This window comes from Lagopus leucura, unplaced genomic scaffold, assembly GCF_019238085.1.
Source record: "Lagopus leucura isolate 7727_CA_CO unplaced genomic scaffold, USGS_WTPT01 Super-Scaffold_100028, whole genome shotgun sequence".
Taxonomy (NCBI): domain Eukaryota; kingdom Metazoa; phylum Chordata; class Aves; order Galliformes; family Phasianidae; genus Lagopus; species Lagopus leucura.
Window position 1 is genome coordinate 4,218,527 of NW_024962279.1, and position 22,344 is coordinate 4,240,870.

Here is a 22,344-nt window from a genome sequence, read left to right on the forward strand (position 1 = left end):
TATTCTATAACTACAGCACTTTCTATTATGTTTGATAAGGGAAAGAAGATTGGGTCTTGGTCAGAAATATAAAAATTCGTCTCCTAGCAGGGGATAATAGCAGGAGAACAGGGGCAGAAAACAACTGCAGATTGAAAGGAGTTCAGTCCTCAGTGAGAAGCAGCCCTCCGCCTTACTGCCGCCCCTCGGTGCCTCCCTGCAGCCATCCAGCTCCAGGCAAAGCCCTGCTCCTCTCTCCCACACAGTTCTCTGTCTGAGGGTCACTGTGCGATTTGGAGGTGATCTGAGTTCCCTGACGTCACGCAGAAAGCCACCAGAGCAAGGAGAACAGGACCAGGTGCCACCCTGATGGGGTGGAAGAGTTGGGGTGGAACTCGGCATGAGTGTATGCAACACATTCCCGGGTGGAAACAAAGGATATTTGCACTGCCTGGCTTCTGACTTTCCATGTTAGGCGGTGCAAAAACCTTAACTTTTTGCAAAAACACAGAACTCTTTTGTTTCAGGGTGTAACAGTTGATCTAAAATGGGAGTTCCTGTTTTCTAATTCACAAAGCTTAAAAGATCGCTCATTTTATATTAAAATGATAGCCTTTGCAAGAGACCTTCAATCTAATTAAAGCCAGGAGATTAGCATCCCTTAGAATATTTGCAAAGCGTGCAATGTGAAGTTAATGAAATGTGTACACTTTTATAAAGCATTAATTTTTAATGAAATAATTTGGGACATGTGCTTTGCTCCTCTGCCTTACCTGCATGGTCCGAAACAGAAAATGTTTACAAAAAAACACAGAGCTGGGAGGAGAAGAAAACAGAGGACTGAAGAAACGGGGGCTTCTTCACACCTGCCCCAAGTCTGTCCTCACCTTTTATATTAGATCTGAGTACGTTCAGTGTTGCTGATTACTGTTAACGATTATTATTAATGAATGAGAATATAACTTCAGAGTGGAGTTCATATTGAAGTTTCAGGTTATGTGTGCATGTGTATGTAACACACAGCATAATATACATACCACATAATATACGTAGTAAATATCTAAATTATCTATGTATGTATATAAGCCACTCCAATAGAATACTTAATATATAAGCACACATTATATATACATTACATAGCACATACTATGTAATAAATATATAATATGTAACTAAATTGTGTATTTATGTAAACCACTCATATGTAATAGATAACATGTAACATACAGCGTGCACTATGTAATATATATAATAAGTATCTAAATTAAAGATAGATAGCTTTCTATGTCTGAATGATATATTTATGTATAAACAGTCAGTGCTAAGGGAGCTAAATAACACAAACAAGGCAGAAGAGGAGCCGGTGTTGCAAGGGAACATCTCCCTCCATGTGGGAAATGGGCTGAGCTCGGGGGGAGGGAACAGGCAGGTTCAGAAGAGGTCACTGAAGGAAATCCTGAACAATTGAGCCACCTTCCAGGCTGGGCTCCTCTAATGATGGTCCCACTCCTCTGTTATCAACGGAGAAGGGAGAACAGAGGCAGCAGGCTGTGGTACAGCGAGCCCTGTTCAGACGCGCCTGCTGTCCCCGGTGCCACGGAGCACATCCAGCTGGGGCCAGCACAGCCCCAGGGCTGCTGTGGGAGCACCCAGCCCTTTTCCTTTCACTCCTGCGTGCTCTTATTGCACCCTTTGCGTTGCTGCCTTTTGAATTTTACCACCAGGCAGATCTGGCTGCTGCGTGCCAAACTGCAGCGTGTGATAGCACCAGCCCTACTTCACATTGTGCTTACCGGGTCTTTCTGTAACCTAAACGTTAGAATATCCTAATCTTGCTCTACATTTTAAAGCTGAAAGATAAACCTGTTGTTTAATGAAATCCACAACACTACGGGAATAGTAACCATTGTGTTCTTTCATTTCAAAGGGCGGCTGAAATCTAACATCTGGTGTAACTGTACAAACCTGACCTTAGGTCACGGTAAGTATTGTATTGTTGATGATGGATACGCTTTTTTCATTACAATGCTCTCTCCATTCTGTCAGTGTCCATGCTGTGAATCCTCAGTTATAGCCTGGGCTATTGATAAATACTGATTTTTAACATACAGTTCTTTTTTATACCCTTTTAGGCATTGTAAAAAAAATTTTTTTAAATCTCTCTTCTAGTTTGTTGTCAACAATATGCTATTATATGAGAAAACTCTTCTGCATGATAGCTGCAATGCAGAATGATCAAGGATTATCTGTCTGAAGATGTAGCTGTGATCCTAAAAGAAGGGTGTCACGGAGAGGTGATTGACTCTGGTTAATGCCTTCCCCTGCACTTTCCTCCTTGGATGCTCATTTCTTAGAGCTCTTGTAGGGACACAGTCTAAGTTTTAAATTGTAATGCAGATGTGAGTGCCTATGAATGTGTCTTTGCCCCAGTGTGGAATATTAATTCCCATTTCCAAGGGGCCTGCAGCAGCACGGACTGAGACTGTGCAGCAGCTTGCAGCTCCTACTTGTTTGCTTTGCTGAGCGTATCCATTCCTAGAAATTCCCATTTCATTGCCACAAGAACTTAGCAAGACTTTTAGCACCGTAGCTTCAGATTTTTTTCTCCCTAAAGCTATGAAATCCTAACTTTATTTTCTTATCTTTGGGGCCCCTGGCCCACAGGCTCAGACACAAGTCCTGGGGACAGGGCTGACTGGGCTTGTTGGACTACCAATGGTGAAGGGAGATGTTCTCCTTCTCAATCCATGGTCATGATGGTCATGCAGGCATTGGGCTCTCTCTAGGTGCTCATATGGCTTCATGATGTTACTACATCACAAACAGGTAAAGCAGAATGCCTTTGGCTCACCATACTCCCTGCTTACCATATCTCTCCAGCCATCATTCCTAACCCAGCACCAACTGCCATGGGAAACATCTGGAAGCACAGCAGTCACACTTTTAAGAGACATCATCTACTCATTTCAGTGCTGCCAAAGCTAAACACATTTATAGATTTGTTCATTATTATTTTTAGAGTAGAATTCTGTTTGTTTAACAGCATCTGAAAAATGAAGTACCTGGGGCAACGTTGCTGCATGCAGCTGGTGCTGTCCTCTCCATGGGTCCAAGTGGGCTGCAAGCTGCCCAACACCCCTTTACTTTACCAGGGCACACACACCTGTGTGGGACTGCTCAATGACAGGCCTCTTCCTTGCTCCAGGTGCTCACATTTTGCAGTTAAGCAACATTATTTTTTTTCAGCCAGTGACATCAAAGCACTTTGCAAACATTTCATTAAACCTCTCTGCTACTGGTAATGCTCCCTGCAGCCACGTAAGCAAACAGAGGAATGAAGCAGCACCAGCAATCTACAAATAAAATCCCCTTAAAGGGGTTTTGGGCCAGAGGCATCCAAAATCAGCCATGGAGACACCAGAGCAGAGCAGCCAGATCCCTCTCCCTGCAGCCATGGATGAAGCAGCCTGGGGTGTTGCTGCTGAGCATGGCTTTGCATCATGCTGCCAGCTGAAATGTGTTGGCAGGACAGATAGCAAAGCCCTTGTGTTCTTCCCACCCATTCTGCACTTTCTGTGACCTCTTCCTTTCATCAGTAAAAGTAAATTGAATGCAGTACCTTTAAAGACTGTCTGGATCCAAAACATTCATAGCCACACTGTAACCATGAGTGAAAAGTTAAGAGAGAGTATGGTTTGTACCTAAGGGCTCTTTTGCTTTTTATGTGTTTACATATACCAGCCAATGGTCAGCAAATAAGCACCACAGCTTGTAATGAAATGGTCAAACCATCTGTTTTAATCTGCAATTTAATTTCACTGTGAAGTATTAAAGTTGTTCTGACGGTTGGGTTGGCACGGCTGCTTCATATGAAAAGTGTTGAGTATCCCAGTTATTCTGCACCAAGCACGTGCAGTGGATATTATGTGCTGTATTGTTATTTTCTTCCTTTAAAAACATTACAAAGGGCTGCTTAATGCAGCACGACGGAGTTTTGGGTCCCTCTTTTTGGTTAGCCACAGGTAGCAGCTGCTGTGGGTTAACACTGCATCTCTTTCTGTGAACAGCAAGCATTTTTCTAGGAAGTGCTAAAAATAAAAGAAATTTGAAGAAATTGAATACCCAACCCGGCACAGAGGGACTGAGGAAGGGGCGATGCTCAGTGCCACACAGGGACAGTGCCCTGAGGACGACAGAAGAGCGGTTTTACTCCTGAAAGGCACTGTGTGAACAAAACACAAGATCCACAGACCAAGGGTTGTGTTGGAATCAGGCCGTGTACAGGACAAGGGGCTTAGAAAGAAAGAATACCCTCACAAACAGCGGTCTGTTGGTGACCCATCTCCCCCAGTGAGCAACATCTCAGAGGATGGCCCTGCTCCTGCCTTGCTGGGATAGATGGACAGCAGTTACAGGGCACTTGAGTTGGTACCACTGGTGTCCCCAAGGTACAGACCCTTCATCCACACACTGTGACATGTCTGTAGATAGGGCCATGCACTTTTCTCCCACTACAGCTCCCCAGCTCAGAGGCAAGAAGCACTGCATCCCCATGAACCCAGTACTTGGGCTAATCTAAAGCCAGGCTGGGAGTCATGGCTAATTAACTCAGCGCTGGGGCATCCTGACATGACTGCATGGCTTCTGGGACCCATGCTTGTATTTCTGCCCACAGCCTGCTGCTCTGTGCTATATATCTGCCTGCTCAGACCCTGCTCGGGGCTCCCAGCAGAGGATGGGTAGAGCAGGCACTATGGACTTGGCAGCCACTATGCCCAGGGCCACGCTTTGTCTGGTGTTATTTGGAGTAGTTGGTGCTACTTGGAATGCATTTTCCTGAACATAAGCTGGAAATTACTGATTTTTACCTTACACAGCTAGTATAAAAGCACTAATGTCCTAATGAAGAGCCTCACTTAGCTAAATGCTTCATACAGCTGAGTAAAACAAAGAATTTTACTAGAGCTTAACCCAGTCGTTAATAAGCTTTTTAACCCTGACCTTTCAAATCAATGATCTACCACTGGTTTTACCTTTCAAGAAGGAATTCCATTTTCAAGTGATAAAACATATTTTGCACTCCTTACAATCTAATGATTATTCTCAGCGTTACTGGATATATGAGGCCATCAAACCATTAGAAGGTATAAAATGTATTAATGTACAGCATTCACAGCTACATTTGCTTTAGAGTCAATAAAGGGAAACAATTTATAAAGGGCATTTATGCTCATTACAGAATATCGATAGATTGTTTCTCCCATCATTCCTGAAGTATGAAGAGCTCCATTTTGTGACAGATAGCAGGGGATTTGCATAAGCTCTTTGCTTACTCCAAGGGTTTCTCTAGCATGGAGGGCTCATGGCCAGGCTTAGGGCTCAGTTGTGCATGGGTTGGGATGTGCTGGTACTCACAATTCTTCCTTCTCCATTTGAGTGGCTCACAGCGGCCGCTTGAAGGCTCAATAGACATCTACAGTGATTTCTGCAGTAGGCATTAATTAGCACAATGTTGTGGGCAAATTGGGCTGAGGTTAGGAAAGAACAAGGGGAGTTATTTGTGGGGAAGGTCAGGGATGAAGCACATGACTGTTGAAGGGCTCTGCAGAGCAGCAGGGCAAGGGAGGCTGCTCCACCTGCATGGGGGGAAACGGAGAGGAGTTACAGGTCATGCAGAGGAAATACAGGAGCAGCAGTGCTATAGCTGGAGGTGGAAGCTTCTCAGTCTGTCCAAGGGAACGGCTCAATTAACTGCAGAAATAAAATCTGTGAAGAGACAAATGATGAAGGCACTGGGCTGAGTCTCAGTGGACCTGGATTCAGTTTGTGGCTGTTTTCAGGTTTCTGTCTGACTTTTGGCAAGCCTCATCAGCTCTCCGTGCCTTGGTTTCCCACCTGTTAAAGAGGAATAGCCATATTTCCCTTTTCTTCTGCCTATTCCAACAGCAAAGTCTCCTGGCAGGTGCTGCATCACTCACAGCACATGCAGAGTGGTGGGTTCTGATCTCTGCACTGATGCAGGGGCAAAGAGAGCCGTGCCATGGCAGCCCCTGGTAGCCAGGGAGCTGGGAGCTTTGTCTAACTCATTGAAGAGGTTCCTTAATATCAGTTCTCCAAGGCCAAAAGAAGAAAAATAATCAATCAGTAAATGACAGAAGGAAAGCGATGCCCGTCTCAGTGAAGATTTGTAGGAAATTATCGTCCAAAGTAGAAATATCACAGGTTGAGAAAGTGGAGAAAACATTAACTGCAGCACTGTCCTGGCTGCACAGCATTGGTCTGACAACAAAATGCATTGAATGGAATGCCAATCGCAGGGACTTTCTGGTCACAAGCAGTCCTAATTAGAAATGCAAATGCCAGTGAAAGAGAGCGTGGCTGTTGACCGTGGACTTTAAGGGAAGTTGGTGTTAGTGCTAGTAAATTAATCTTTAATTACGGGCACTCTTTTCTAAACAAAGTGCCTTGCACATGCAGATGGTGAGCCATCACTGATCCATTAAAACCTCTGGAACCAAAACACTGTAGTTTGCATGCTCTCACAAAATACAAATATCAAGACTAAGAATGCTCACGGCTTGGGTTTTCTGCGGGATGGCTCCTGCACTGCTCCTCATCCTGGGGCTGTGCCCTTGCACTGAGCGAGAGCACAGGATGCTGCAGAGCCCCTGCTCGGGCCAACACCTCCATTCCCCGCTGGCTGCATTATTAAAACAACATCTCCACTTCCAAGTAAGTAAATAAATCTTGCTGGCAAGTTTGTCTTGTGACAGCCAACATCTCGTCTCCCCAAGAACTGGGCTGGTGTCCTGCAAAGCCGCTCTAAAGGCTGAGAGCAACAGCCAAGAGAGACACCAAATCCATCTTCTGAGGTAGCAGACACAATGGAGTAAGATAATACATTCTAGAAATCCTGTTCTTAAAGTTCTGAAAAAAAAATCATTTAATTTCCTAAAGTTACAACAGCCTGCTGTCATTTTCTCAGCCAGCGTTCTTTTAGCCTTTGAGAAAGCACAGTGCCCCAAGAGCCCTGCTGCCCTGAGGAGGCAGCGCTGCAGACCCACCCTGAAAGGCCCAAACACCTGGTTTCAGGCACAACAGGAAAATCCGAATATACCTTACCATAAATACGCATGTGTGACATGAGAGCCCGCCGCCTCCTTGGAGAGATGCCATAATTGACAGAACAAAAAAAGTACAACAAAACTTCACATCAGTGGTGGATCAGAAGCACAGAAGTAACCAAAAGGCTAGGAAATTACAGGTTTGCTGACATCCTGCTCAACCTTACCCATTCTTCATTGAAAAGAGATAATAAGTAACTATAGGAGAGCTGTCTTAAGGCTCCATTCATTCCTTTTGCTAGCCCAGCTGAGAGGTGGTATAACATAACGTGCACTGGCATCTGGCATGTCATTTAATTACACCTTCAGCTTGCTGGGGAAATGTTTGAAGTGTCAAGGTAAGCAAACGATAAAAATATATTTCCCTGCTACAGGAGAGCTCCTGCAATGCGAGCAGAGAGGGCCAGGCCTGCTCCAGCCATCACCCCGGCTCTGCGTGAGGAGCTGGTGCAGAGGAGCGTCATTCCTGAGCCGTAATTACCCCTGGGTAAGGCACCATGTGCTGCAGGCAGCCATGTGCCAATTCCCCAGTGGACACTCGGGAATTCTTCCTCTGCCAACCACTGGTGTAAGAAGAAATCGGCAACACTGGCTCAGGTTAAGCTCAGCTTCATTTCCTCAGCACCGAATGCACCCCCATTCCATTGACAAAAAAGGGAAAGTATACCAAAGGCAGTGAAATGCCAAGAACCAGCCCCTCGGATGGACCCAAGACCACCCTTGCCACTTTGGCCCTGAGACCCAACCAAGCAGAAAGCAGTCATGCTGGACTCATTACCAGTAATCACAGTAAAAGGAATAAATCTCAGCTTTCTCACCGAGCTTGGGGGGTTGGGAAGAAAGGAGAAGAAAGTTCAGCACAGATATTAGTCACCTTGTTTTGTTCTTGCTAATGGAAATTTCTCAGAAACCAAAATAAAGGGTGTGGTGTAAGAACCTAAAAAGAATAAAATTAGCTAAAACCCACATCCTAACTTTTAAAGCCAGTGCACGAGTGCAGGTGTCTGCAGCTGAGCATGGTGTTTCTGTTTCAGCCCATCCGAGTATGAGTCATTTCCATCAAAAGAGGAGGATGCCTTGATCTGTGTGCGAGCAGCAGCTGTTGGAGCAAACACAAACATGCATGCCAAGGATTGTAAGGATGGAGTTTATCTACTATGTAAACAACCACCTGCTTCAAATGAAAAATTACTCCCTCACCACCTGAATAAGATAAGCATGTGATGGGGGGAAACGAAGAGACAGATTTATTATTAATTTGCTGGAACTTTCAAACCAAACATCTCTTTTGCGGTGGAACAGTAGGATGCACCAGGAAGCAGTGCTCCTTGCCCCAGACCTGCTCAGCAGCATTTCTTTTGCCTAAGTGATTTTCCTTTTTTTTTTTTTTTCTCCTAAGTCTGCTGGAGATGAAAACACCAACCCAAAGAAGATAATTAAAAGCTAAATGAAACCACGTACAGCTGTGCTACTACATAGCTAATGAACATGCAAATATATACATATGACAAGGACATAATGCAGACTGGCTGCCTTGAGTGCTGAGTGCAGATTTCCAAGAGCTGGAAATGCTATTGATTATAGCTGAGCTAAACTTCCTGATTCCAGACATCAAAGATCAGCCTCAATGTAATCATCACACAGCATATGGGAGCGTGGCTGTGAGGCGCTGATGAGTGATGGCTTGGGGACCTGAATGTTTGCACACAGGGTGGAAGACATCCCATTGGCCACCCAGCACTGAGCACCATACAGCCCAGTCTTACTGCCTGTTGAGACTCCAAAACTGTGGGTTTGAGCTGAGATACTCACTTTTGCCTTCCCACATCACTTGACAAGGTGCTGGTGCATGGCAGGCACGTTCTTGGGAGGACCATGCAGTAGGTAACACGTATAAGGCAATGCTTCTGGGCTCTTGTGAAGCAGTAGGCACGAGCACCTGGACGGGTTCTCCTTGGATGACTTTCTCCCACACTGGCGTGAAAGAAGATCAAATCAGATTTCTCTTATTAGTCAAAAACTGACAACCAATTTATCAGCATCCATTGATTCCTCTGAGCTCACAACCCTGAATACAGAATGCCATTCCCAAGGCAGTTCCCAAGGAACTCCTTGCACATCAGGGCCCCAGCAGAGAAGAACCTCAGAGCCTACCCAGAGATGAGATGAGATGAGATATGCACAGAGCAGAGGGGACCTGGTCTTCCCCACCTTCACCTTGCGCCCCGTTCCCCAGCAACACCACGATGGCGATGTTACAGAAATGGACTTGTTCTCCTCCACGATGGCCACAGAAGCAGCACAGAGCCTGAGGGACTTTCCAGGAGCATCACGGAGGGATGGAGCACAGCCCTGGGGGGAGAAGATGGCAGAGGCTGCAAGACAGAAACCAAACTTGTGCCGAACACAATGCTTAGTGCATAAAAATTAATCAAGTACTACAATGACTTGCTTTATTCATAATACTTAATGGTCATGTAATAGGAGTTTTTATTCTGCAGTTAAAGTTCATAAGTGCGGGTTTTACATGTAGAAAGGTATTATGCTGATAGTTTAATTACACACCTTTCTGCACACCAAAGGAAATGGGTTATGCGGGTTTTGTAATTAAAGAAGGACTTCTGAGGGGAAATGAACTTTGCAGTTAGCAGTGTAGTATTTGATTTTTATCAGGTGTTTTTGTTTTGAGTTTGCCAGCACTCGTTGTGTGGTAAACAGGTGAGAACACCCCAAATGGCACAAGGTGCCAGGGAGAAGCTGTGAGCATGCAGCAGAGTAGCAGTATTTAAGAATGGCATGGGTGAGCATGAGGCACCAGCGTCATGTGTTGGAAGGTGCTCCAGAGTTCTGTCTGTGCAATTCTATACAGTGCAAGTCTGTCCAGCATGTCTAGGAAACAGGAAAAAAAAATATATAAACGGAGCACTTAATTAAAACTAAACCCTGGTACTCGCCAAAATAATTAAAAGCTCTACTTCTTATTTTTCGTATTTTTGTTTTCAATAGATATCATGGGCACTGAACACAGTTTTCCCTTCCTGCATCCTACAAAGGTAACAAAGCCAAAAATATGATGGATAAGAGTGCATGTTTGCTATTGGAGTACTCGGGGCCTACTCACAGCATTTAAGGTAAAGATGGGTACGAGCCATTGACAACTTAGGGCAGCTCTTATCTCCCATTAATTAATGATGCACCTCCTATGGGGTGTCAAGGAAAGCAGTAGTACCAGGGCTCCTATAGCATAACTTCACTTCCATATCAAAAAGCATACAAAAAGCATATTTGGGTGTATATACACATATATTTACAAACTGCCAGGAGAAATCCATTTTCACACACAGTAAATGAGCCATAAGTTCTCGCACTGGACCCAGTCAGCTCTGTGTTGAGGTCTGTGGTACAAACAGCTCTTACCATGCTCAGCACAAATTAAAAAGAACTAAGGAGAATAGTCCAAAAAGAAAATTTGAAATCAACTTTACAAAAATAAATAGAAAAGGACAGGGCCTGAATTACTGTGAGAACGCCCTTTTCTTTCTGGCAAGGTGAATGTTATTGTTTGCCTGTGAAGATGGAGCCCAGGTTGAGGATGCCTATAGCCATGCTCCTTTTGCAGTGCCTCGTCGGTCGCTCTTAGCCGACAGTAACGTCTGAAAGTGCACATCTCCCACACAGAGCCACTGCAATACTCTCAACATCCATTTAATTGGACTGGACGCTTGGTAATTACAACAGGAACAGTTGTGTAAAGGGAATATCCAAACATAACTGGACATTTTTCTTTGCATTTCCTTGGCCAACTGCATAAAATTAATGACAATGAGAGAGAACCGTAACTGTTCTTTTATTAAATTCGTACACTTTGGCTCTACTCGTGGTTGTTAACATACTGTTGAAAGAGCTACGACTTCAGCTTTCAACCCTCCTCCTGCAGTCCTCACTGCACTGTTGTGGCTCATAGAAATGTTACTTATAAAACAACAACAACAAATGTCAACCGAATGCAAAGAGGTATAAATGTGATTGCTCAGTGTCAAGTTGAGGTCTTCAGTGTATAGGACAAGAGCAATTGGCCTTAAACTGTGCCAGGGGAGGATTGGGTTGGATATTAGGAAGAATTTCTTCTCTGAAAGAGTGGTCAGGCACTGGAATGGGAGGTCGAGGAGCCACTGTCCCTGGAGGTCATAAGGCAAGGATTGCTGTGCTAAGGGACGTGGTTAGTGGGCAATATTGGTAGCAGGGGGGCGGTAGGACTGGATGATCTTAGAGCTCTTTTCCAACCTTCATGGTTCTATGATTCTATATCAACTGGCAAGTGGGGATCACAGCGCTTTGAGGCTAAGCTGAAGTACCGTGTAGGCAACAGGCAGAAGTGGTGCAAATACACACATATATACAAAATATATATAGTTTGCATTATTCTTTTTGGGTGTACAAGGATGGCACATCCTTTGCAGTCAGTAACACAGGAGATTCCCTCAGCCCCAGGCTCACTGCTCAGGCCCCCTGGTACAAATCCAGGGAGCGCTGTGCAGTTAAAGAGATGCTCTCTGCAATGCACATTCCTGCGATCTGCTGAGCCCTCCACCCTTGCAGAAAATGATACTGCTCCAATTTTATTTTTTATTTTTTTTTTAAGTCTAACAAGGGTAATTATAATAGGATTAACAGATATTTTTTTTTTCCCTCCACAAAGCACAACTATCTCATATCAGAGAGAGTATTATGGCAGACTTATGACTAGACGAGTTTTTACTGTATATGGAAATGTATTAAAATGAATGTATGGCTCAAACACACACGTCGCTCGCTGTATTGTTTTGTAGCAGCTTCTTCTCCCACAAAGGGCGACCACATGTGAAGAGCGAGATTCCCAGTAAGTATCTGGTAAACATTTGGAAACGAGAGACAAATAGCGCAGTGCAATTGCACCATCGTACTTCAAATACCCACTTGAAAAAAAGAGAAAGAATCCATTCTGCAACGCGCCAAGCCTGGCTCCCAAAACCGGGAGGAATCGCAAAGCCGGTAAACTTGCAGAAATATTTTTACAATTTTATTAGAGGTTTTAATTCAGTGCTTTATCTACCTCTGTTAGTCTGCAAAATAGCTTTAAATATTCAAGTGGTAATTAATGAATCTTTTATGTTGCAAATCAAACATTTTCATCTGTGCTGTGGTACAGTGGCAGCGAGAAGGAGGGATTTGGAGCGTAATTGTTTCTCCTGTTCCCCTCGCAGTGCTGAATGCCTTTTTACCCTTTATTATATCATCGGCTTTTGCTTCAGTTCATCAGCGCGTTGCCACATCTTATCGGTCGATATTTGCTGTCTGGTTTGTTTTTTTTTTTCCTCGGTTCAAGATTTCTTACTGTGCCTTTGCCAGAGACATTCCTAAGGAGATGGAAACTCTCTGAATGTGGAATTTTCGCATGAGTGCAAAATAATAAAAAGCATGTGTGTATTAAAAAGGGATCAACTTAATGGGAAATGAGCATTGGGTTACATTAATATTCTATTACAGTAAAAATCATATTTAATAAATTTTCTCCAGATTTTTCAGAATCTTACTGTATTTTTCTAAGTCCTATGCCAATCCAAAGAAACAGTGTGTATGATACATTTGATTTATGTTAAGTAAATAACCTGCACAGCCCGTTTTGGGGTTTAAAAAAAAAATTAAGTGTAGAAACACACACCAGACTGCAATGTGTGCTTAGTTTCCATGTGCTGGGAGAAATAGTGTTGGTCTTGTGCAGCAGAAAGACTTTATAAACAGTATTCTATTTTATTGATGCTATATGTGGAGTTTTATGTTATGTGGCAAGAGCACGAGAATGAAAACATTGTAATTTATCCTAAACCGTAAAATTATACTGGTACTAAAGTAATTACTTCACATATTAAAACACGGTTTCCTTTACTTTCCTTTGTCATCGCGTAAAATTAGGAGCTGGGCGCTGCAGTGGAGCTTTTCTCACCTTCCCCATCTTGCACAAAGCATTGACACATCTGTGATGGCACACTATATCACCCGACCCTTGTTGTTCTGTGACCCTAATTAATATTATACTGGGTGACATTTATGTATCAGAGCAATAAGCTAAACAGGAAACAATTTATGTCACCTAAAGCTTTTTAACAAATCGATGCAACTATTTGTAATTGCTTGTTTCACAAGATTAAAAGTACTCAGCCTTGATCTTCGCCCACGGTTTTGTGGCCAACATGACCTGTGCTTCCGTTGTAAAATAGCAGTGTTGGTGATCAGCACCTATTTCCATCAAGTAATCCATATTGCTAATATTTCTGGAATTTTAATGTAGTTACAATTTATAGCCGATCAAATGTGGTTACCTAAATTGCTGTTGCTAGTAGACAGTTTAACTGTCTTTATTAATTACAGTATAATTTAATGTTTGAGTACAGGCACTTGTGTTGGTCATTTTTACAGCCAAAGCAGTTATGTGCCTTATGACGAACCATTTTAGCATTTTCAATGGAAATTTGCTAATATGATGAGTGATAAAAATGTCAAACTCTGGTAAATAATGGTTATTGCTTTGGCTGGAATTAATCCTTGAAAGGACGGTTACCTTCAAATTACCATTATTGCTTGAAGGAAAAAAAAACAACAATATTTTTTAGGCTTCTGAGATGCATCAAAAATGGCTGCTGAGGGCTTCCAAACAAATGAAGATGCAGCTCCAGCCACAGGGGTGGTGTTTCCATTTCTCTTTTTCCAGATAGAGGAATTCCCTGTTGAGTAAGATTGGAGGTAGGGCTGTTTTGGGTTAAACACTCTGCGCAATGCTGTTGACTGTTTCCAGCCCACGTGCTTTGCAGCTGCCTAATGGAGCCGATAAAATGGGGCAGGGAGAGGGCCTCTACCAGGTGTAATGGCAGATGGGGACAAAGAGTTACAGGGTGAGCAGGGACACGTGTATGGCACGAAGGGGACATCACCAGTCACAGTGGCAGTACTGGCCATGAAGTTGTCACCGCCACCATCATGGCAGTTGGGTGAAGGGCAGAGCTCACCTCCTCTGCAAGGAATTTGGGCAATGACCCGACTAACTCGCTATTAAACCAACGTTTAACATCATCACTGGGGCCGCAGCCTGTTTACTAGGTTAAAAGGGCTAATTAGAGTTTGTTGTGCTGCAGGGCGCGTCTCTGTGGGAGTGAACAGCACCAACAGTTGGTTGTTCCTTCCATCAGGCCACTGCTGTGAAACCTGCCGTCCTTTGCCATCACAGCCCAGGTCAGAGGGCGTTATGCAGCTCATCAGCAGCTGTATCGCAAAGCACAGCGAGCACCATGCTGTGCTGGGCCTCCAGCTCCCGTGCTAGGCCATGGCTGTCTTCAGGCTGGATCCCCTCCTGGTCTGTGCAAAACCAGGGTGACCCCTATGGGGACAAGCATCCTCATCCAAGGGGCTGAGATCCCCCCAGGCCATGTTCCTCTACCTGGAGCTGACCCCACCACCCGTGCTTTGGAGACACAGAGCACTCCTTCCAAAATAAACACTCTTCTGCCAGTGACGTAGGAATGTTTTCTCAACTACAAAAGCAAGACCTCTCCCATGTACTAAAACTTCGCTGGTGATAAAAGAGCGATACGTGACCTAACTCAAATCCTATCCTTTGCATTTTTCATTAGCAAAATCCACCCATCAATACAATTTTGAGACATGTTGTAATGAGTGTGCAAGATTTTCCCCCTCCCCCCTCAAGAAAAAAAAAAAAAAAAAAAAGCAGTTATCTGGTATAATTTTATGATAGAATATTTTTATAAAATCATTTGTACTAATTTAAGCATTTATCATTATATGCAAAAAGATTTCTTGATGAGAATATTATAGACGGTGCATGTTTTTGACATTAGCATTTTATTTGGATGACTAATCTTGCAGATGTGAAATTTTAATGAATTATTCATGAAAAAATCCCTCCTCTGAAATTCTGGTTTACTGCTAATGCTAGTTATTAAACATTTTATTTTTCTTTATAAAACTTGACGAAGAAAATAAAAGTGTACTTCAAAAAAAAAAAAAAAAAAAAAAAGGTGGGTTTTTTCCTCTCCAAGTTTGTCTCAGGTGACAGCATAACTCGGAACGTTGTTCTCGTGGTGGTGTGGACTGAGATCCATCTTGCAGCCCGTTCTGTGTACATACAGCACCTGCCAAGCCCTTCCTGCTGAAGCCAGGAGGAACAGTCCAGTCCAGCTCCCATTAAGGAACTGCACTGGGGAGGATTTGCAAGATTAGGACCCAAACCCTTTTTTCGCGCTTCCACCTTTGAAGTTGAGCCCATTGAGAAGGCAAATACCCCCAGCTGCCCAGGAACCAAACAGGCAAACTCCGATGGACTTGCTTGGATAGCAGATGAATTCTTGCAGATGACGGCATCCTCCTCAGATCCAGCGCTCAAGGCCTGAACGAGCTCCCTGTCCAGCCAGGAATCTGCAGCTAAAAGCTTGCAACTCAGCGTGGTTGGGAAGGCCCCAGGGGTGCGATGGACTGCGTGTTGGATGGGCAGGGACAGGGTGAGGGGCGAGCAGGCCTCCATAGGGTCTGCTGTGGGGCTGCTGGGGATGTGACACGGAGCCGGGAGGGAGGAGAAACAAACCAAAACCAAAACAAAAAAAAACTTAGGACATGGCAACTTGCATTACCAGTGTGAACAACCAGCATTTTTATTGCATTTGAGAATGCTATAATGTCAGTAATTAGTACTGACTACACAACATTTTTTATTGTCTGTATCAACAGACATGGAATGATGGAATTACAGTTGATGTAAGGAATGAGTTTCTTTTATGCCTTATCAAAAGAAAAAAAAAAAAATCTTGTTACTGGCAGCACATACACACGAAGCACCATGCTAACAGTCTGGACTGTACCATTTTCATCAAGGCTTATGGGTAGAAGATAGTTGGTTACCTGTTCTGGGTCCGTTAAAATGCAGTCATGACTGCAAGTTCACCTCGCAAGACTAGAATACTAAATTGCTTCTGAAACATCTAAAAACTCAATCTGAGTTCGTTAACAAAAGGTACCAAAGGATTTCAAAAGAGTTTAAACGCTTTTTTTTTTTCTTTTTTTTTTTCTTTTTTTTTTTCCATGCTATAATGAGCGTGAGAATATTGGCAATCTGAAAACTACAATAGTTCAAAATTATTTTTAAAAACTTTATATATATATATATTTATGTATGTATATATATAAAATATCTAATGATCTGCAATATTTGTAGGATGAGAACCCCCGCCCCGGTCTCTCCCTGAAGTCGGGGCTCCAGAATTGGGGCATTCCAGGAACTCTTGCCGGACTCTTGCGAGTGAGAATCAAAAAAAGGTCCTCTTTTGTGGTCACTTACTCTACATAAGCCTTGATTTTTTTTCATTTCACTTCTAGTCGAATGCAGAAACCTAACAGGTTTTACATTTACAAACTTGGTTTTGTGGACAAGGAAGGCTTTGACTCTCATTCCTGACAGCGATTTACCTGATACATGGTACTACTTTCATAATGTACGCTTTTCTTTGAGAAAAAAAACATGTAACAAATTGTCTTTACATCTTGGCACCTTGTAAAGTTTTTTGTTTGTTTTTATACAAAAAGTTCAATAGTTTGACACTCCCCCGTTATTCATCACTACTTCACTGATAAACTTTGAAAGTGTGACCCTGGAACTCATCATGCAAAATATTTACTGCAGCAGGAGAAAAACTTTTTTTTTCTTTTTTTTTTTTTTTTTTTTTTTTTTTTTTTTTATAATTTTTTTTTTTTTTTTTTAACCTTTCAAATATATGAACTTTGTTGGAGACAGCCAGAAAAGGCAGTGGTAAGATAACAGAAGGGGTGGGAAAGTATCAAAACAAACAAACCCAAAACGAAATAAACCAAAAAACAGCTTCAACACAAAAACTGTACAAAAATGCTTCGATCCATGATAACAAGAGAGAGGAAAAAAAAAAACAAAATCTGTCAACTATGTTACAATTTAAAAGCTGGAAAAAAAAAAAAAGTCAGGGATTTTCTCCCACATGTCAGCAAATGTCATCCAATATTCTTAAAGCAAGGATAACTAAATAAAATACATGTGCAGCGTATTCTGCAATTCCATTACATACAGTAGTTTTTTTTTTTTTCAAAGCTATTTTTTTTTTAGTATAGTTAATATAAAGCAGTTGCACAAAAAGCAAAAGGTGTTTTGACAAACAGGTCTGCATTTATTCCTTTTGAGGAACAGTATCTAAAAAAAAAAGGACCTCGCCACCTTTTCCACCCTCCCCACCCCCCAAGACAAAGGCTCACACAGACACAGTGGGATATATATGTACAACATAGGAAACCCCTCCCTAAAGAAGCAACCGTATATCCAAAGGGATACAGAATCGGAACTGTAAAAATCATAGTGAAGTTTGCTCGATGTAAAGCCTGAGATTTTCAGTTGGTTCTTCTGCAAGGCTGCGACACCTGCCAGATAGGTTAAAATCTAATTTTTTATTCCTTTTTTTTTTTCTTATTTTTTTTTTATTTTTTTTTTTTTTTTAATATTTTTGCTACAGTCTTTAGACTAAGCATGCAAGACATACAACTAAGTGCAACTGAGTGAAATGTATTTTTTATTTACTCATTCCCTAACAGTTCGGACTGAGGTATGCGTACTAACAGTTTCTCATGCTGTTATCTTTACTCATGTCTAGCTACACATGCTGAGAATGAACTAATCTACCGGATTTTTGTCCCCTTCTGAATACCCAACTAACCAGCAAACCACTCAGTTTAGAAGGACAGGGCTCAATTCTCGCCATCCCTGTCTGGCTACCGCCGGCACGGCACGAAGCTGCCTGGAGATAATTTAAAGAAAAATAAATGTTTCAAATGACCACAGACTGCCCTTTTTTTTTTTTCTTTTCTTTTCTTTTGTTTTTTTTTTTTCCCCCCATTTCTCTCTCTTTTTTTTTTCTTTTTTTTTTTTTTTTTTCCTTTTTCTTTTTTCCTAACAGAAAGCAGAGCTGAGTTTTATAAAAGTAACTGCCAATAAAATTTCTTGTACCAAAGCTTATGAGTGGACAGGAGTGTTCTTTCTTTATGAAAAATGCTGACCGAAAACTAAACAAAACTGAGCAAATTTGCCAAGATCAACCAAAATGAAAGCAGTCATCCTAGCACGATCCCGAAACAGAAGTGGCACACAATCTGTAGAACCAAAGACCAAATTAGTTATTATTATTATTTTTTCTTTTCAAAACTAGAAATACTATTATGTGGTCCAGTTAAATTGTGGGAGCTTTTCTGTTCTCTTCTGCATTTTATTAAACTGTCTCCTTTATCTGATACTCTAATTCTCTGCAAAATAACTGCATCTTCGCTTTCTCAGCTCCCATCCCTAGCGTCCCCAGTAACACTGTTTCCTGGTTTTAGCCTCAAAAGCTCTCCTCCCTTCCTCTTTACAGAATTTCATTTTGGTCACTGTAAAGAACTACAAATAAAAAGTAACAACTTTGGTTCAGACATCTACTTGGCCTTCTAAATGTTCTAGAATAAAGGAGCAGTTTCCCTCTCAGGTTAGCAATAGCCCACAGCTTGTCATTTCCCTCTAAATTCTTCAACCTCCTTTGATCAACAATAAGAGGATATTTGGCTTCACAAGATAAAGCATATAACAGAGAACATAATTTACCTTTGTGTAATATCTTTGGTAATTTTAGGAAAAAAAAAAAAAAAAAAGGTACAAAGAAGAATATAAATTAAGCTCTGAAAGGCTTTTTGAAATAATAAAAAAGCTACAGTCCTACATAAATAAATGAGTGACGGAAAAGTGGTTGCAGAACGAAAACGTTTAGGTGTTTGGTGACCAAGGTTTACTGACCTATAGCAACAAATTCTGCATATCATGTTTGCCTTGAAGAGCATCGCCAGTCGTGCCTAAAAAGCCCCGGTGCGAATTCTCTCCTGTATTTCCCGTTTCCTACGGTGAGGTTTCCATACTGGCTGGTGTAATATTGCATAACAATCGTAACCGCAGTACTGGATTTGCACAGTTGAAATTAACACTTCAGCATTAGTGGGGCTCTGTCCTTATTAACTCCCGTAACAAGTTCAATCTGAAATCTAATTTGTATTCAAACAGATTAATGCCACCAAGCAATCCTGAACTGATGTTTAACCGTGAAACATCGCCACGTACAATAACAATTTAATGAAGTCATCTTTCCAACCACTATTTGCCAATGCAAATGCAAAAAGAAAAAAAAAAGTCATAATAAATGTATAGGTGCCCATCTCAGTAATCTTAGATATTCCAGAAAGATTTGTTGACCCATTAAAACTCGTGTTAAACAACCGAGAGCCTGCCACTGTACTATCCATCCTCTAATAAAAGTGAATTCTGTTGGTGCTGCATACATTTCTTTGTGCTGTTCCATTTTGTGGCATTTGCTAATATTCACCATTGCTGCCAAAAAAGAAATCTCAAAATAAAAACCAACCCAAAACGACAACAACAAAAAAATACTGCTTTGCGGAATGAATCTGTGTTGCTTCCTACAGTGTTTCTATGTTCATCTGCCATTCATTCTCATTCTTGCAGTACTTCGTTTCTCTCTCTCCGTTGGACAACCCTTCCACATGTATAGTGCAGCATTTGGGACCTCTTCAAAAAACAACAACAAAAATAGAGACACCAAAATGGAATGTTTTCCACAGCTAAAGAAAACATGGTGGCATCTGAAGGAAACTGGAATGAATGACAGAAAAAACTACAAACAATTCAATGACATTCAGCTTTGTATAATAAAAACACCTATTAACATTCATCACAAAGTACAGAAAACGTTGAAGCCTCCGAGAGGCCCTGGGCCCAGATGAGGCCTGAGGTCAGAACTTAAAATGGTAGAGGAGAAGTGGGGCGGGGGAATAAAAGCAATACATTAAAAAGTTTGGGATAATTTTTTCTTTTTAACCCCTCCCCGATAGACACGCTCACACGCACACACACATATCCACACACGTGCACACACAGGCCTTCCCCATCCCAAATGGAAGCAAAACAAAAAACAAAACAAAACAAAAAAACCCGAAAAACAACAAAATGGAGTAAAGGCAGTGATAATCAACATGCAGTACTGTGCAAATATGTTGTCCATTGGAATCCTTAAAATCTGGGCAAAGACTTGATCTGCAGTTCTGGTGTACATGCTCAGTTTGATGTCCTCAAGTGTCCAAAATTGGCAGGACCTGCAGTCCACAGTTGGCTGCTAAATGTAAGTGAATCAGTTTAGCAAATTTACAACACTGACGTTGACTGTAAGAGAGGAAAATCCCAAGTACCAAACAAGTCCATCCAATGCACAGAGTACAAATTCCTTTTTTCAACAAAAAGTAGAAAAATCAAAAATACTCCCAAATGGGATACTTGATGGCACTAAGAGTTAACATATTTCATAGTTGTCAAAGCGGACTGAGAATCCTCCAGACTGTACAACAATGGAGAGATTTCACAGCTAGGTTTGACGTGTTCTTCCCATCTTCATTCTCAGGATGATGACGTCAGACATACTCATTCTATGTCCTCATTTACAGGTTCGTCTTCATAATCTCTGTCGTGATCAAAATCTGGACTGTGGTTGGCTGTTGTCACTAAGGAGAGCGGGCCTTCATTTTCATCTGGATCTAGCGGTTCTTCTTTGACATGCACGGGGTGCCTGGAAAAACAAAAACACGGTCACTCAGCGAGCTGCTCGCTCCAACACGGCTCTGACAGCTCGGGGGGCTGGGCAGCAACGCGGGGCGGCTTGGGCCCTCGGAGCTGCAGGGCGCTGAGGAGCAGAGCCTGAACGTGCAGCCGGGCTGTGAAGGCTGCGCTCCGCCGCTCGGCCTCCCGGGGGAAACGGGAGGAGCACCTCGATGGGCCTTCAGTCTCGGCATCGAGAGAAAGTGCTCTCAGCTGACACGTTAAGTTGATGAATACAACCTTTGGATAAATAAGTGGAATAAGCACCCGAAAAGCAAAGGAGCGGGCTGCCGGCCCGCCAAGCCAGCGGAGGTTGGGCTAATCACTGCACTGTGTGTGCGGCGTCGCTCGTTAACATGCAGAACCTGTGAGACAACTCTCCAGAGGACGACCCCAAGTGAGGTTCTATCATTAATCAACTTCAAGCAAACACAGCAAAGAGACACCATGATACATGCTTTAAACTCCAAATTAATGCATATTTTTACAAACTGTCAATAAGGGAAGAAAAGCCCTGCCAGGAAACACAAACAGAGAGGAAAAGGCTCGCTCAACACAACAATATGATAAGAAAGCACAGTCCTAACGAGAATAATAACACTGTCAGCTGTAAACAAGGCAGAACATGATCCCTAGCTCACGGTGGGCACAAGGATGTACTAAAGAGATGAGATCTGCCAAATTTCTCATTATGGCACAGCACATGAATAACCCGCAGGGGAGCGGGGCTTGGTCATTCAAAACGGGTATGATAACAATTGAAAAATGTTGTTCGTAAATCATATTTACAACAAATCCTATACAAATACAAATTACCTTTTCTTTTTGTGTTCGGCAGCTTTTGAAATGTAAAATAGCCATGTGAGTCAATAGTGTCTTGTTGGTGGGACTTTATAGGAAAGTAGGATTTTATTGACATTACCAAGTATTAATAATGCGACACAGCAATGGAGACCCTGTTTGCTTCCTAAATAATTGATGTTGTAGGCAATCCCTTAAAATAAAGTGTTAATGAGTTCAAGTCCCACTCTGTCTCTCATTGAGTTGATATCCACCTCCTAGAGTCCTGTTCTTTTTTTTTCCAGGCAGGCTAATTTAACCCTTTCACAAGTCGACTACTTGAAAACATCTGAGTGCAAACACCCCCTGTAAGAACTTTTCCTTCCTTGCACGCTCTGCCTTAAAATGATTTAAAATAGCTGTATTTTATTGCATGCTTTGTGTAGATAGAATGGCAGTACTTTCTGTACTCGGCTGCACGGACAGGCAGGAAGAATAAATCGTGGAACAGGGAAATGTACTCTGCACCTAGCACACAAGCCAAAGGTAACTCTGCCTGTTTCAGGAGACCAGAGAGAACCAGCTGTTTGTCTGTACTGTGCTCAAAGCTCAAAGCACCCTATTTATTTAATTCAGTTGGGGACGGATCTAACTTGCTGACTACACGTATCTCTAATGTGAGATGTGAATGTCTTTCAAGTCCCTGCATATTTC

General features: G+C 42.3%; 1 protein-coding gene and 1 long non-coding RNA gene across 8 annotated transcripts in view; one reads left to right on the top strand and one right to left on the bottom strand.

The window, feature by feature from the left end:
• Window positions 1–1,927: 1,927 nt before the first annotated feature.
• Window positions 1,928–11,963, top strand: LOC122185294. Its single transcript, XR_006180833.1, has 3 exons — window positions 1,928–1,960; window positions 10,110–10,156; window positions 11,936–11,963. It is a non-coding gene; the product is annotated as an uncharacterized LOC122185294 (long non-coding RNA).
• A 6,849-nt stretch (window positions 11,964–18,812) lies between these two features.
• Window positions 18,813–22,344, bottom strand: part of FOXP1 (forkhead box P1) — a 337,019-nt gene continuing 333,487 nt past the window's right edge. For all 7 annotated transcript variants that reach the window (XM_042880828.1, XM_042880831.1, XM_042880827.1 and 4 more), the window contains one exon: window positions 18,813–20,821. In XM_042880828.1, coding sequence (XP_042736762.1) covers window positions 20,677–20,821 — 145 coding nt within the window. In that variant the 3' untranslated portion in view covers window positions 18,813–20,676. The remainder of the gene's footprint in view (window positions 20,822–22,344) is intronic.